The sequence below is a fragment of the Melozone crissalis genome, unplaced genomic scaffold, assembly GCF_028551555.1.
Source record: "Melozone crissalis strain CALT ecotype California unplaced genomic scaffold, PUWL_Pcris_2 ptg000033l_1, whole genome shotgun sequence".
Lineage (NCBI taxonomy): Eukaryota > Metazoa > Chordata > Aves > Passeriformes > Passerellidae > Melozone > Melozone crissalis.
In genome coordinates, this window is record NW_026535811.1 from 4,295,444 (window position 1) to 4,311,890 (window position 16,447).

The following is a 16,447-nucleotide window of genomic DNA, read 5'->3' on the forward strand; positions in this document are numbered from 1 at the left end:
TGTTGCAATGGGGATTTTAAGTCTTTGAAGCTTTTGTATCTGTAGAGCTATTTTATTTTCTTTCAATATGGTTAATTATAAATCATGGCCCAGACCTGAAAGGGATGGAAATAAGTTGCCATGCCAGAGTAAGAACCTGTTTTCAAGCAGGGTCTTTATTAGTGTGGCAATAATAAGGGCAAAGTCTATGAGCATGGTCTGAGGGTTATTCATTCAGTTCTTCCTGTTGCTCTCCATATTTCTTCCCTTTCTGAAAATAAAAGATAGCCATCTTAATTGTATTGTTAGAATATTTCTTTAACAGTGAATCACTGGGAAATACCATAGTAGGAAAAAGAAGACTTCTAGGGCATTTTTTTAATCTTGGTTTTTCCAATGGAAATCTTCTCTTTTAGATAGCAATTTCTGTTCTAAAGACAGGCCTTTATCTACTTTGGTTGATAATTATGACCACAAATTTTCTCTAATAAATTTATCCTCTCCCTCCTGCTGAAAGGAGTGCTGCTAATGAATTTAGCAAACTCCTCCTCAGTGAGGGACTCAGGGAAGAGTATTGGATTTCAGAAAGTGTCAGTGAAAATCAAAACACTTCCTGAAGCTGGCAAAACCAGCTTGTCTGCTACACTGCACTGTGGAGAAGGATGAGAATTCATTTACAAATCCCTCCTGGGCACTCTGTGTGCCCTGTCCCTGTCCCCTGCCTGGACAGAGTGGTGTTTTTTGTCTTTTTGTCTGTCACTGTCTTTAATTGCTTGAAATGCTTCTACCCCCGTGACCCCTTTCACAAACAGGTAAATAATATTTATTATTGCTGAATATTTATTATTTATTTATTTATTAAAATTATTTAAATTTATTTTAAAATATTTATTATTTACTCCTTATAGAAAGCTGAAGTTCAGCTTTCTATAAGGAGTAAAACTCAGGCAGGAGAGGGAGACACATCCAGCCCTTTCCTTCCCACCTCCAGGTTTCTTTAGCAGGAACCCCAGCTAGTTAACACTGCATCCAGCACTAAAACCTAAAACCAGGATGCAACAAAGTGCAGATTTGCATAAACTAAATGCAGTGTGATTAGTGCTAAGGGTCGTGCTGGACAACTGCTCTGAATGCAGAGAGGTCCTGAAGGAAACAGCATTTTCAAAATTGTTTTATTAACTTATTTTCTGGTGCTTGGACATAGGAGTGAATACTGGAGTGTATACAACTCAGAGAGCTTCAAAAATAAATATCAATAAATATAGAGTGGCTTGAGAGGCAAAGGGGACAACACTCACAGTGGTGGGGAATCAAGTTAATTTATTTTGTGTTCAAACTGCAGCACTTGTAGGGCCTGGCTTTCAATTTTCTGCATTGTTTTTTTGCTGTCATCTTTTCTACCAGCTTTTGGATGCTCCAGCCTGCTTAACATGAAACTGAAAACATTACAGAGCAAAGCTGCTGCCAGCTCAACCAAAGGCAGTTTTTTCTCAGAGAAATTCTGGTATCAGTGCACTGAGGCTGGAAAATCCCCAGGGATCATTTCAGAAGTATCACTTACTCATGCATCCATGTGCATTTTGGTGTTTATCTGCAGGCAAGATGTCCAGCAAGCAGCAGAACTCGTGTTTTGCTCTTGGCTGTGCTCTGAAGCAAGTCCCAAAGCAGAGGGCAGCAGCCACATTTCAGCTGGCTCCACAGGATGTGTTTCTGCCAGGAGCTTCCCATTTGTAAAATCTGGGGCTGGAGTGAAGATGCAGATAGGAGAGTGATGGGTCAGAACAGCAAGGTAGACGCCAGGAGATGCTGTTTGAAAATTTAGCGCCAGGAGGGAAAGTTGTGTGCGGGTGAACAGAATGAGGTTTGAGAAGAAACAGATGAAAAATGGCAAGTGACACAGCAAGCTAAACAGTTTTTGTACATTCTGCAGGTCAGCAGTGAGAGGCATTTTTACTGAATGCACAGTGAGCCATGAGCACATGGATTTTTTTTTAAATTTTTTTTTTTCCTGTTGTTTTGTTCTTCCGTAATACTTTTGAAAGGGGAAGGGTGGAGAGAGAGTGTCCTTATCTGACATTGCTGCACTCACCAGGGAATGGTGTTACCTTGTAATGCCCATTGCTTTTGTTTAGGCTGCAGTTACAGCCTGTGCTCTGCCTGGGGAGAATTTTGGGGGGTTTGGGGCATACATGATAACAATAACATTTTCCTAATCAGTATACAATGATCATTCCAGCCATCATTGGCTTTCCTTTGCATCCTTTTCTCCTTAGCCCTTCCCCCTCCTTCATTTCTAAAATATCCACATCATTAGGTTGTTTCTCTTTTGGTTTCCATATGATATTGTGATCTGCCTCTGGGTGGGACTGATCACTTCAGGATGAGTGGAAAAGAGCACCAGGCTCTAAAATATCTAATTTGCTCTAATGATGCAGCTCTGCCTTTCTGGGAAAGGTGTTTTGGGTTATTTTTTTAAAATAACATGGGAGATTTTGTTATTTTCAAACTCTTATTAGCAAACGCCATGGCAGGACATGTGAGCTGTTGATGTGCCACATAAATTGCATTGTTTTCATGAGGCTGCCGTGCTACAAGATGGGGAAGACAAAGAGTAATTTTTTTTTTTTTTAAAAACAGTGTTCATGACTGATAGAATCATGTTGTACACTGGCATGATTCTCCCCATGCTTGGGATTACCACCTGTAACTGCTGAAGGACAAAAGTACATCTGTCTCAGAAATGGTTTCTCTGCTATAAAGGCTGGGCCCTTGTCATTTACAGAGCTCCTGACTATCAACATCTCTTCAAAAATAAAGCAGATGGCGGCAGGGAAGTCCTAGGTGGATTTTTTTTGTTGTTGTTGAGACAATATTGTGGATTTTTTTGTTTGTTTTTCAAAAGAAAATATTTGTAAATATTTTATAAAAATAATATTTATAAATATTTTAAACTTGTTTTAATTATATATTATTTTAGTAAACTTAAAGTATCATTATATTTATATTATTATTATTATTTTATCTATTTTCCTATTATTCTTCTCTTCTTGAAATCTTACTTAGCTTTCCTGGTTTACAATATTTCTTTTTCCGAGCAGGCATGAGTATGTATTTCTTTTTTTCGGGATCCTGAGACATGACCATTTTTGGCCATATTCACAATTAAACTGTTGATACTTCAGGCCTAATTGAAGAGGGATCTTACAGTTAATTGTGAAGGATGTTTATTTTGAAGTCTGGGACACCAGTGGAGGTTGCTGTGCACTGCTGGGCTGGGGTGAAAGGGAGGATTAAAGAGGAAGGGGAGTTTATTAATGACTCCTGGTTGACAATGGCTTTGCAGTGTGCAGGGGGTGACTTTTGCTGCAGGACTGACTGGTTGTAAGAGATGAAAGAGCATTTGAGATGAGAAACACAGCAGAGAAAGCTGTACAAGGCAATAATAAAGCCCTGCACATACTGTTACCCTTTTGTGGTTTTTCACTTTTCTTCATCATGCACTTAATAAAAAAAAAAATAAAGCATTTTTCTAAATTTTTTTTTAATGAAACATTTAGGTTGAATGAGATCCAATTGTGTGATAATTCTGGGGAGTCACAAGCGGCTTTTTGATGCTGTTGTAAATATTTGGACTAATTATAAATGATTATAGTAAAGGCTTTGTTTGTATTCACATTCTGGAGGTCCCTTGAATCAAGTGACAGAAGCACTGCATGAAATTGTAGTCACATTGAAAGTGTCATGTCAAGGTAGAAGTGCTGGAATTTCAGAAGCACTGGAAAATTGCATGAGGGACAGGAAATATTGTTGGTTTTACTCAACTATCTAATAGCAAGTGGTGTTTTGTTTGCATATCAGCTAAAGCTGACTAAAATTTTTGTGTTTGCTTGGCAGAACAAGCTGCTTGGTTTTTTTTTTTAATTTTAAAAGTCAAAATTTTTGACCTCAGATTTTCAGCATCTCTTCATTCAAGACATAATTCTGAAGCTTTTTGTATTTAAGTGGTGTTGTGCCTTACAGTGGGCAGGTATTTAGTCATGAGAGATGGTTTCTTTCCCCAATGTGAATATCTGCTGCTCAGCTGTCTGGCTGCTTTCAAACTCAGTGTGTCATGCTGACTTCAAAGGCTGAAGCTTGAAATTCTAATACATTGCATTCTAATATATTACATTCCTTCTACTTAAAATATCTGCTTCACCACCTCCATAAAACTGAGTGAATACAAATACAAACCAAGCATTTGTCAGATTAAGATGTCAGAGCAGTGGAATTATTCTGAGAAAGTCTTGAACCAAGGGGTTTTCTCCCCCCAGATCTCACTTTAAGACAGATAGTTGCAGAATCTGTTACAAATAGGCCTATGAAAAAGACTACAAATCAAAAAAGATTATGACAAACAGAATTATTCAATGAGTGCTATCTTAAACAATGCGTGGATGGAAAGTTAAGTGGGGACACCAAACAGCAGCAGGGATAATTTGTGTGTTTTGGATGTGGTGACTCTATGGAAGTTAATCACAGGGGAAACTGCTAAGCAGGGCAGCAAATTGAGCTTGGATGCAGATGATGATAAGAATTAACAGCTGATAGGAAGTGGTGGAGAGCTCAGAGGCAGCCTGGGCTGGAGAGGGGCACTCTGAGCTGAAACAGGGAGTGGACAGTGAGCTGGCAAATTCTGCTGAGAAAATGAACACTTGTATCCTTTCAAGTCATGGGATGATTCCAGGATGCTTCCCAAAGGTTGTAATTGCTAATGAATTGAGCAGCACTCAACATGGGTGGTAATTTATTGGAGACAGCTGTTAACGACTACACTCCGTAAAAAGAGTTTTAGAGCAGCCAGACTGGCTACCAGTTTGGATATGTGGTGTATTTCTGGGGCAAAATGTGCTTGTGTCACTAAAGAGGTTCTGCAAGGAGCTGAGATTTGAAAGAAATTTAAAGAAATTTAAAATAATAATAATAATAAAAATATATACACTAAGTCAAAGTAGCAAGTATATACCCACGAAAAACACCATCCTTGCACAGGATTTCACTTGGCATGTCAAATACACCTCAAATACGAATACACCTCAAATACAAATACATCATTTCTCTTGGCATGTCTAATACACCAACAAATACGCTGTTCTAGTTAGTTTTGCTAACTGCATCAGGGGTTTGTTCCTCAGAAATGTATAAAAACTGTGCCCTCAGCACCAAAGATCACCAAAGCTTGTTTGTCTCTTGAACTGACTGATGGATTTAGAGCTCAGCACAGATTTTTGTTGTCTTTTTGCATGGAAGAAGGAAGGAGCAGAATACATGTGGGCACTCAATGGACACTGGCAGGTCAAAGAGCTGCTGCTTTTTTTGTCAAACAAGAGGAGAACAGTGAATGTGGGGCAGTGAGATGAATTAGAGCCTCAGAGGAAAAGCTGGCTGCAAGGCAGCTCTAGTGCAAACAGAGCAGGCTGTTCTTGCTTTGGAAACAGAGATTTTTCTAGGTACAAATTTGATCTGGTACACTTCTGACTGCTCTGCAGTGTGACTGAAATGTAGAGAAATATTCAAATTTATATTATTCATGTATATATGTAAATGAAAGAGTGTTTGCCCATGGTAAATTTGAATATGAAAGGGTTATGAAAGTCACTCTCCAGAGCTAGTTTTAACTTCAATGGACGTGTTATTAAAGGGAGAATTTTTTAAAGTGTTTTATCGTGGCCTGTTCAGCACTGCTTTTATGGGAAAGGTTTCATTTGGCAGGCCAAACTTTCAGGATGTTAAGCACTGCTTAACAAAAAAAAAAAAAAAAAAAAAAAAAAAAAGAAGTTTTCTTAAGTACCAAAATAGCTAACCAAGTTTCCTTTTGTGCTAACAATTGTGTTTTAATTTGATAATGCATCTTTTCTAACAATTCAGCTGATATGTTTCATAGAATATGCATCAAAAGGTCATTTCAAGAGTTGCATTTGAAAGAAATGAATTGAGGGCTGAAATCGAGCATGCTTGAGCAATAAAGTTACCATTTGGAACATCTTGTTCACATTTGCAGTAGATCTTGTTCTTTGTTTAGTGAGCCTTTTATTTCTACAGCTATTCCTAAAGACCATTGTGTCAAAAATAATAGCTTTGTTCACGAAATTATAAATTATTTGAAGCTATAACTATCAAATTGCTACTGGGAGAAGTTCCACAGCAGCACCACCAGGATGCAGTTAACAATAATTGAATTTGTTGATGCAATTTCGTTCCCATTTCAACCATAGTTTCCTCATTAGGTTTGTATTACACCTGTGTTCAGCCTCCATCTTTTAGGAGACTCCAGTTCATGTGCTGTTTTTCCTTTTCCCAGGTGGTTTCTCCCAGTGAGTGGCAGTGAGAATGAATGGGCACATATCAAACACCCCTCCCGGTGGATATGGAAGTTACTTCCCTCAAATGAAGTAAGGTTTTGCCTTTGACTTGCCTTTTATGGACAAAATAGCATTGTACCTCCTTCTTTAGGTTTTTATTTCAGATAGAGCTGTAATTAGTAGTCCCATTGGAATTATAAAAAGGCTTTTTCTGTAGAAGAAATAACTGTGACAGATATTTTTATGTTCATGTAAGGGAAAGCTTTGTTACTGCATGGACTCATCTGGAAGAGCAAAATAAATTGCTGTAGCCATAACATCCTTATTGTGTTACTCAGAGAGGCCTTTGTGTGCCTGAGATGTTTAAGGTTAGCTGTGAGTGAATGCATTTTTATGCATTAAAGATGAGGCTGCCTCTCCCATCTGTGAGAACAGACTGTTTCCCAGGAAGGAGAACTGAGCAGCTGCTACCTGTGAGTGCTACCTTGCTTCAGATAAGAGGGGGATCCCTGTATCAGGGGCATGGCAGAGACTCACTCGCAGCACTAATGGGAATTTACCCATCTGATGCCAAGGAGCACGTATTCCTGTGTGGAACAGGATATCTGTGGTGTCTCTTGCTTCTTATTAAGGTGAACTCATATATCACTCATTTTTGAAACACTTGTAGTCATATTGCCTTTTTGTTTGTGTGAGACAATGAGAGTAATTTAAAGTTTTTCATTAAAAGCTGTTAAAATTGTTAAAAGCAACCAACACTTGTGTATGCAGGAAAAAACTCAAATCCTACCCAATTCTGTAGCATAGTCTTGATTACTATTGTTATTTTTATTATTATAAAATTATTATGTGTCTTATAGATATAATAATATAAATATATAAAGATGCATTATATACTATACATATTAATATATAAGATATTATATAATACACACTACATACAATATTATATTCTATATATTGATATATGATATATAAATACACTATAAAATTATTATTATTATTATTATCATCATCATCATCATCATCATCATCCATCATCATTATTATTATTGTTGTTGTTGTTGTGGCACTGTGACGTTTGTTACTGGAGTTAAGGTGGTATTTATTTGTGTACCACACTCCAGTTGTGCACAAAGTTGTATTAATGCAACAAAAGAGAGCTCAGAAGGGCCTGCAGCCCAAGTGAAACATTCTCCCTCATATTTATGGTGTGGAACAAATATCTGGTATCATTCTCTCTGTTACTAATGCTGTAGTTATGTGTAGTAAGGGGAGGGGGGTTTTTTTTAGTCCCTGCCAAATATATCTATACAGAAGATAACCAGAAATGTTTTCTTCCAGTGGCTATGGCTCCCCAACATTTGCCCAGGCAGAGAGGGAGCAGAATTCAAGAACAAGTGCAAAAGCTCTCTATGGTAAGGTGGCAAAAACTCTCTAAACTTCTGTGCTAAGTTGCTGTTTAAATAGTGATTGTGGTGTGGTGGTGGAAATATTTTACACATATCAATCTGAAAGTGTATGTACATACACATGGGTGTGTCTGTCAACTGAACTGAAAAACAAAGTGGTTTTATTCCTGCTAAAGCAAACTAGAAAATGCTCAGTTTACTAGGAAGAAAGCTCCCACCTGCTCATTTTCCAGGCAGCATTCATCACAAAACTCAGAGTGATCCTATAGCTAAGTTAAGCACCAGGGAGAAGGCATTCAAGGGTTTAGCTGTGCTTAAACCCTTGTGGGGTTTTATTCCTCCTGTACCTCCCTCCCTCCCCAGCTTCATCTCCTGCTAGCAGAAAAGGCACTTACAGCATTCTTCTTCTTTGACACAAGAATTCCTAATATTCAACCCAAATATTGAATCAATCTAAGTTCAAATTTGCTTTGTTTTAGTGCTATGTCAGTTTCTTGACATGGTGGTAAAGGCAGGAACCAAAACTGAGGAAAATTCTGAGCTGATAATTTTAAAGAGTGATTTCTGCATCCTGTGTGGCTTCACTCAGCAAACTGATTGCAAGTGTTGACAGAAATAATAGGTGGCAACAGAAACCAGCAAGGGACATTGCGAAAAAACTCTTAGCAGATTATTATTTCTTTATGAGAGTGTTGTGATTCCTTTTTCATTTTATGTTATCATCATAATTTTTCAGGAGTTTATGGTCTGAACAGTGTGGCAGTATCAGTGTCTTAGCTATGTCCTTTAATCTTTGTGAGCTTTTAAAATTTCTCTCTGAGCTTTTTCATATCAAACATTGTGGGATGGTCATGTGTCAGGAGAAGACGGGGACAAGTGAGTAAACTTGAAGTGTGTAATGGCATTTTTTTTACTTCCAAAGTACTTAACTAAATTCAGGTACTAAGGAAAATTCTTGCCATGAAACTGCTGGGTGGTGGCTCCTGTAAAGGGAAATGTTGTCCTTGGTTCACTTCTGTTCTGGTAGATATATCACAAAATGATAGTTGCAGTTGCCAGGAGCTGAATGAAGTAGACGAATCAGTTGTTTAGAGCTCCAAATGGATATGTATTGGCACAGCTTTAAGAGTTTGCACATTTTACTACTTCTGCTCTGTTTTTTTATACGTAAAGAAGTAGGGTGTTGCTATCACCACATATATGAGCAGGAGAAAATAAGGAAAGCGCCTAAAATCTTTCTCAAATTCAGGGCAATTTTTTTTAATTTTTAGCAACAAATTTACTATTCTGCTGCATCCCATGAGCATCTTCTTCCCTTGTGATGTTGAATTTTTTGTGCATACTGCCCAAACAGGGTGAAAAACAACTGAGTGAAATTGGAAGTGTAAAGGGTGTTGAAAATGCTCATTGCAAAGTATTATATAAATAATTAATAACTAACTAAATTATTTTATTTGAGAATATTGAGACTGAAATCCTATGGAGCAGGAGGAAGCTGTCTTAGCTGTCTTTTTATATTTTGTTTTGCACATATATTTTAAATGTATAGTATGTATACTATTTAGGTTAATACAGAAAGCTCATGTGTTTAATAGATTCACTTTTATATTTTGGAAAAATATATGTAAATCTAATGTAAAACAGACTGTGGGGTGTTTTTTGCTTTATTTTACTAAAATGTCACAGCATGAGGTCAGCACCAAATTTTCCATTAAAATGTTCCTTTTCTTGGAGAACTTGAGAGTCAATTGGACTCAGCCACCTATCCCTGACTATTAAGTAAAATGGTGCCTGGGCTTCTAAGTGACCACTTCATATTGAACTCAGTCTCTTCCAAGCACTGTAAAAACTAAATAAAAAGAAAATTATTATTATTATTAGTAGTATTAGTATTAGTATTAGTATTTCTACTACTACTATTATTACAAATTAATGTTATTATTGCTTGTTGTTATATGTATGTATGTTTTTGTCCTGGCATATATGCAGGCATGTTTATGTCCTGGCATGAATTTTATGTCTTTGATGCCATTGCTGAGGTGACTCATGAATATTCAACCCTTCAGGCATCACACAGAAGGTTGGCCGGTGCTGTGGGAAAGGAGGCTGGAATATTATTGGTGTTACCAATTCGTGGTATTCAGCTATTAATTAACATTATTATTGGTGTTCAGCTCAAAGCCAGACCGGAGCCATCACTATCTCTAATGTTCCTGTCTGATAGCGAAAACTTCCTTGCAATTGCCTTTTTTCCTGTGTCAAATAATCCCTTTGTTTTCACTCATTTCCTTCCTGAAATGAGCTGTTTTCTATTTGCATGACAAATCTCTCTCTGAGGCGAGGGAAGGTGCTCTCTGCACATTTTTATGGGGTTTATTTCATCGTTTGCTTCCTGCTCTCTCCGTCGGAGCTGGGTTCTGGCTCCTGCTGTCATCTGTTGTTCTAGCATTGGTTCTCCATCTGTCCTGAGCAGTTCTGACTGGGGGAGAGGAGCAGCAGTGCTGGGGCTTTGCCAGCCCCTCACACAGCAAGGAGCAGCCTCATTCCCCAGGAGGGATGGACCAGGATTTTGGTCCTTGAATTTGGGTCACTCCAAATTGTCAGATTATTGTACAGAACTGAAAGATGTTGCTAAAATTGTCTTCTCACAACACATTAGAAAAGACTGAGTGTTTTGTGCACTGAGTTTATCCTCTGGTGGCTGTGATTTGGAGCTGGAAGTGAGATTGCCTGTGTATTGTATTTGCAGGGACCGTCGTGGCAGGGAGGAATGATGAATCTGACTCCATGTTCTCAGAAGGCTAATTTATTACTTTATAATATTATATTATATTAAAGGATACTATATTAAACTATATACTAAAGAATACAGAAAAGACACTTACAGAAGGCTAAAAAGATAATAATGAAAAAATTGTGACTCTTTCCAGAGGCTCGACACAGCTTGGCACTGATTGGCCAAAGAGTCAAAACAACTCACGTGAAACCAATGAAATAACCACCTGTGGATAAACAATCTCCAAACACATTCCACACATGAGGACAACACGAGAGAAGCAAATTAGATAAGAGTTGTTTTCCTTTTCTCTGAGGCTTCTCAGCTTCCCAGGAGAAAAATCCTGGGCAAAGGGATTTTTCAGAGAATGTGAATGGTACACCTGTGTATTTTTGCATTGCTCATATGCCTACTTCAGAGCAAGGACTGCAGTGTAACAAATTCAAGGAAACCTCATGCAGCTTGTGAAAAATGCCAATCACTTGTTTTTAAAATTTTAAAAGTTTAATGGTAATAAAATGGTTATAAAAGTAGTAATATAATTAGAGTAATAAAAATTTGGACAATTAGGATTTAGGGCAATATGAGACAATAAAAACAAAGAGTTATGGACAGTCAGGGTACCTCTTTCTGGGCAAAATAAGCCCAAAAAAGGATCCACATTAACAGGGGATTAACCCTTAAAAACAATAACCTGTTGCATATTCATACACCTCATACATGATGCATAAATTCCATCCAAACAAAGGATTCTCTCTGGTCAGTGTCATCTTCTTCCTCTTAATCCTAATGGTGTCTTCAGGGCTGAGTGAGGCAGGAAGTTCGTTTCTTTTGATAAGAGAGTAATAAATTCTTTCTCTGAAAGATTTAGGTGTCTTGTGGCTGCTATCTCACTGCGAGTCCTTTCTTTAATTAAAGTATCTTACATAGCATAGTTTCTATTTTTAGTTTCTATTATGTTACAAGCTAAACCTATATTTAACACACTACTTAAGAAAATTAATACAGCATAACCTTCTAACATAACACATATAATATTCATTTTAATAATAAAATACACATTTTTCACAAGCTCACAGGCAGGTAAATGAGTGCACTGGAAGAAGCCATCCACATTAACATCCTTGCAGTATTTTGGTTCTCAGATTAATTTGACAATTGACTTCTAAACAACACACTTCCTTTGACATCCACTTCCACACAGCCATCAGAGAGAAGCTCCTGGCATTAATCTCTGAAAGTGATAGTGCTTGCTCCTCTGAAGAGGAAATTTGAGTTCTGGCCTTTGTCCCCGGATGTTTAGGTCACTTCTCCTGCACTTTGCTCTGCCTCAAGCTGTTTTTTTTTTTCCCAATTTATTCTTAAGGGTATCAACCATCAACCAATGCAGATAGATGGCAGTAAATTAAGTATTGGGCTTTTCTGCTTGATGGTGTGTAGAAATATTTTATGGTGTCACTCCAGGATCCTTGGGACAGATTTTGGAGGAGACTTTCAATCCATGGCCATGTGATTGCCATCAAATTTCAGAGCAATCTGCAATCCTGTTGATCTATGTCATGGGCTGGCTGGTAGAGTTTTTGACTTGGCTGAAAGTCTTTGGTTAAGAGGTTGCTTTTTGTTTTTTGGTGTTTTGGATGCTTTCAAAAATGAAAATAAAATCCTTAGTTGTCAACTTCTGTTTGAAAACAGAAACATGGTCTGTTCCTGATGATTGGTGAATTCAGTAATTTCACACAACATGAATTGCTGTAATATCTGTCCACATCAGACATCAGCAAGAGTACTAGTTTCTGTGGATCAATATTCCTGTTCCTCCGGAAGCTTCAGTAGCAAGTAGATCTTATATTCAGGACCCATAAGTGAAATTTAGATTTTACATTCAGGACCTATAAGTGAAATGTGCTGCTTTTCATTTTATTGCCTTTGTGTTGTGAGAGATTTTATTTTAATCGTATTCTTCTGGGTTACATTTGCTATAGATTGGTTAAGAATTGGTGGTTAAGAATTTAACTTAAGTATATTCTGCCATGATCCTGTCTTTTTCTTTTTTTTATTTTGCCAAAGGAAAAATCCTTTATCTAAATGGTGTGCAGCATATCAGCAGAGTTTGAGCTAACCTGTTATTAGGGCTGCACTGTACTTTAAGTGGTGGGTGTAAGAGCTGCAATGAGTAGAGTATACAGGGAAAAACTCAATAATTTTGATAAGGTTTTTTATGTTTTGATAGTTTTATTCTTCTTTTGATAGTTTTATGCCTCATGTCTGGAAGTCTCTATTGTAGTATTTCACTTCAGCTTCAATAGCCTCTTCATGCATGAAGGGACCTGTGAGAGGCTGAGATTGATTGGGAGGATGAGGAGAGTGAAACAAAGCACACAAAACATTATTTTGTTAGGGTTGTCAGTGTCAGGGGCTGACCCCAGCCAGCATCTGAGGACCTCCCCATTTGCTTGTTCATTCCCCCTGTCTCCTCTCTGCAGCAGAACAGGGGGAGAATTGGAAGAGAAAAAGCAAGAAAAAACCGTGATGGATCAAGATAAAGATGGCTTGAGGGGTGAAGGAAAGAACAGGGAGGAAAAAGGATTGAATAGCACAAAGGGATTTACTCACAACCTTCCATAAGCAGAGCAATGGCCAAACTATCTGGGCAAGGAGTCTTTGGAAAGACTGCTGCCACTTTTACTGCTGAGCAAGGATATTAAACAGTATGGAATATCCTTTGGGTCAGCTGTCCCAGCTGTGTCCCCTCTCTTGTACATCCTCAGCCCACTCACTGGGGCAGCAGAATAAGAAATTTAGAGAAGACTTTGATGCCATTCAGCCACAGCTAAAATATCCCCATGTTATCAGATCCAAAAATCATCTCCGTCCTAGCCAGACCCTCTGCATTCAGCACATCAGCAAATTCTGTTGCTCCTTTTCAATAGTAGAGTTTGTGTTACTTGCATTTGCAGTTAGTGTGATAGGTTAAGGTTTCTGTAAAAGCAGTCAGATTAATATTGATGGGTAATAATCTGTCTCTTTGATACGTGAAAGAGTCGAGAGATGGAAGCTGCATTTCCTGAAGAATGGCAATGGGCACCTCTGTAGGAAAAGAAAAATTTTTATACAGATGAAAGAACCTGTGAGAGTCACCAGCTGAGATCTCTGTGACTGGGAAATGGAAACACAGAGGTGCTGCAGGAAGGAGCAGCAGTCCCTTGTGTCATCTGGAGAGGACAGAGAACAGATGTGCAGGCTTTCATCAGCTTTTCCAGGAGCTCAGGGCAGTGGAGCACTTCAGCAGGAGGGGCTGCAAAAGGGTTTGTGTCCTTCCTGATGGCAAGGGGAGAACTTTTGGAGGGTTGTAGGTGCAGTCTGGGACAGGAGCCAGGCACCAGGAGAAAGCAGAGCTTGAAGATTCGTTTTGAGGTGCTGGCAAAAGCCATGGGACAGGGAATGCATTTTAACTGCCTGTCTTTCTATTTCCTTTCCTTTTTATCTTTTTTTCTCTGTCTTTCTTTGTTTTATGTTTATATTATCATGAGGGGACTGTTCTTCCTTCAGTGTGATTCATGCCAGACAGACAAAAAAACACAAGTCTCAGGGAGCTGTAAGGGAAAGGAGACCCACTTATGAACCATTGGATTGTAAAAGCTTTGGAAAACAAAGGCTGAAGACAAATCTTTCCAACAATGAAAGAATTTTGCCTGATGCCAGGATTTGTGTTAGAAGATGTATTTTGATGGGTGAATAATTTCAGGGTGCAGCTGTAGAATCCACCTCCAGATCCTCTATAGCTGTGTTTCAGTCCCAGCTGAAATGTTCTGCTCTGCTCTAAATGATAACTTGGGTCTCCAGCAGGTTCTAATTCTCATTCTACCTGCCTTAAAGAAATAAATTTGTAAATATGAATTGTTCTCAGTGTGGACGCTCAGTTCTTGTGTCCCAACTTTTTGTTTATTAACACAAACACTGATTGACTTTAGTTAAATGTAAATTTTATCAAAGTTTTTGTTGATTACAATGCAATAGTTGCAAGAACTTTAATAAAATCCACATGTAATCTCACCATGACAGTGTGTGTTGAACATTTTTCCATCCTGTCCTACTGGGAGTGTTGAGCTGCTCTGTGGAAGAGGATCTGTTAATCCATGCTGCAAATGGTTTTGAAATTCCTGTCTTAACACAGAAGCAGAATAAGGAGCCTCTTCCTAATTTACTCTCTGCTTTTTGATTCCTTTGGAGCCTATATATATATATATATATATATATATATATATATATATATATATCTCAGACTTTCTTTTTTATTTAAAGCAGCTCCAACTGTTACTGTTTGCAGCATTTACAAATTTTACAGTGGATGTAAACTTTCTGATGCTTGTTTAATTCAATAGCACAAAACTTATATTTTTGTAAAACAACCCTCAAAACGGAGTATTGGTGCATTGTTATTGAAACTAGTAACTTTTTTTTGTTTGTTTTGTTTTGTTTAAAGCATATATTCTTTCTTACTGGACAGTATTTAAGTATCACTTACAGTCCACAGCAGAAGGCTGCTAACTGATCCCCTTAGAGATGCAAATAATTCTATGGGATTAAACTAGATACTGCTTTTTAATCCCCTTGTTTTATTAGGAACAGATGGACTTTACTTCTTCAGATCATCATCCAAACAAAAAAAGAAAGGTAGCAAATCAGACAGCCCTGCTTTACTGGCTGTGCTGTTGGGGTGTGCATGTGTGTGTGCTGTGGTTAAAGAGACAATCTGAAAGCTGAAAAAAATCATTTCAGCAACATGCTGCAAAAGCAGAAATAGTAGATGCAGATGGAATGATCAAGGCTGAAATCCCAAGGCTGTATCCTACATTCCTTGGGACTTCAGAATAATGCATAATGAAAGAAAGATATCTTTTTTGAAATATTCACACACCTGGCTAAAAATTCTGATAATTTGTGTTGTCCTTGCATTTGGCTGCTTGCTCTGCACACTTCCCCTGCTGAAGCAAAGTGAGCAGCTGCTGTGCAGGATTAGGATGGCTCTGCTGCCTCAGTGGCATTTGTCACCATGAGAGGGGGGCTTCAGGCCAGTGCTGCATCTCAGAAATTTGCTTTTTTGGGAAAATCAGTGAGAAGGGAAGAGAGAATGGTGCGTTTATAAAATGTGACAAATGCTTCCTTCCATGAGTGACGTCTGAAGGTGAGGGCACTGCTGTCTTTGCACCTGGAATTCCTGCATGGAGGAGCCCTGGCCACAGAAGGGACATTTGTAGGGGGGCTTTTATGGACTCCTCCTGCAGATCTCTGTATGTCACAGATCATATGGTTGATAGTATTTAGAATTTTTTTTTTAATTTTGCAAAAAGTAACTTAACCTTCCTGTCAACACAATCACTTATTTTACTTCCAGCTACTCCAAGTGTGATGAAATTGATGCATTTCATATGTATGTTTTATATATTCATCATATGAAAAGAAATCAAACCACCTATTTTACTTGATGATCAGAAATTGCGATTTTTAATGAAATACAGAAAAAAATTTACCAATTCCAGAGTTTCCCAAACCTCTCTTGGCCATGTCACCTACTGGCTTTTTCACAACAAAGCTCCTGGTCTTCCAGATCAGGCACTTAAGTGGTTGTAGTGAAAAAAACCCCAAAACTTCCAAATGTTGCATTCGATTTTTTTCCACTAGAGTTGAAAAGTGTTCTTTAGTATTCATCTAAATTCATTATTTTGTGGTGTGGGTGTGTGTTTTGTCTTCATCTTGCTTTTCCCCTTCCTTCCTCTCCTGGTTTAATGTAAATCTACTGTACAGAGTAAAAGGCACATAATGTTTCTGGTTTTGCAGCATTGTGTTTTGTTAGCTGAAAAATATTCCCTATTTTGAGATATTTTGGTGTGTTTATGTATATTTCCATGCCTATTTCTACATTAGCAATTCAATGACTT

General features: G+C 38.0%; 1 protein-coding gene across 4 annotated transcripts in view; it reads left to right on the top strand.

Annotated features, from left to right (window-relative positions):
* The window catches only part of EPS8 (epidermal growth factor receptor pathway substrate 8), a 126,741-nt gene that overhangs the window by 71,204 nt on the left and 39,090 nt on the right, over positions 1–16,447 (top strand). For all 4 annotated transcript variants that reach the window (XM_054282172.1, XM_054282175.1, XM_054282173.1 and 1 more), the window contains 2 exons: positions 6,320–6,410; positions 7,665–7,738. In XM_054282172.1, the coding sequence (XP_054138147.1) occupies positions 6,349–6,410; positions 7,665–7,738 (136 nt within the window). In that variant the 5' untranslated portion in view covers positions 6,320–6,348. The remainder of the gene's footprint in view (positions 1–6,319; positions 6,411–7,664; positions 7,739–16,447) is intronic.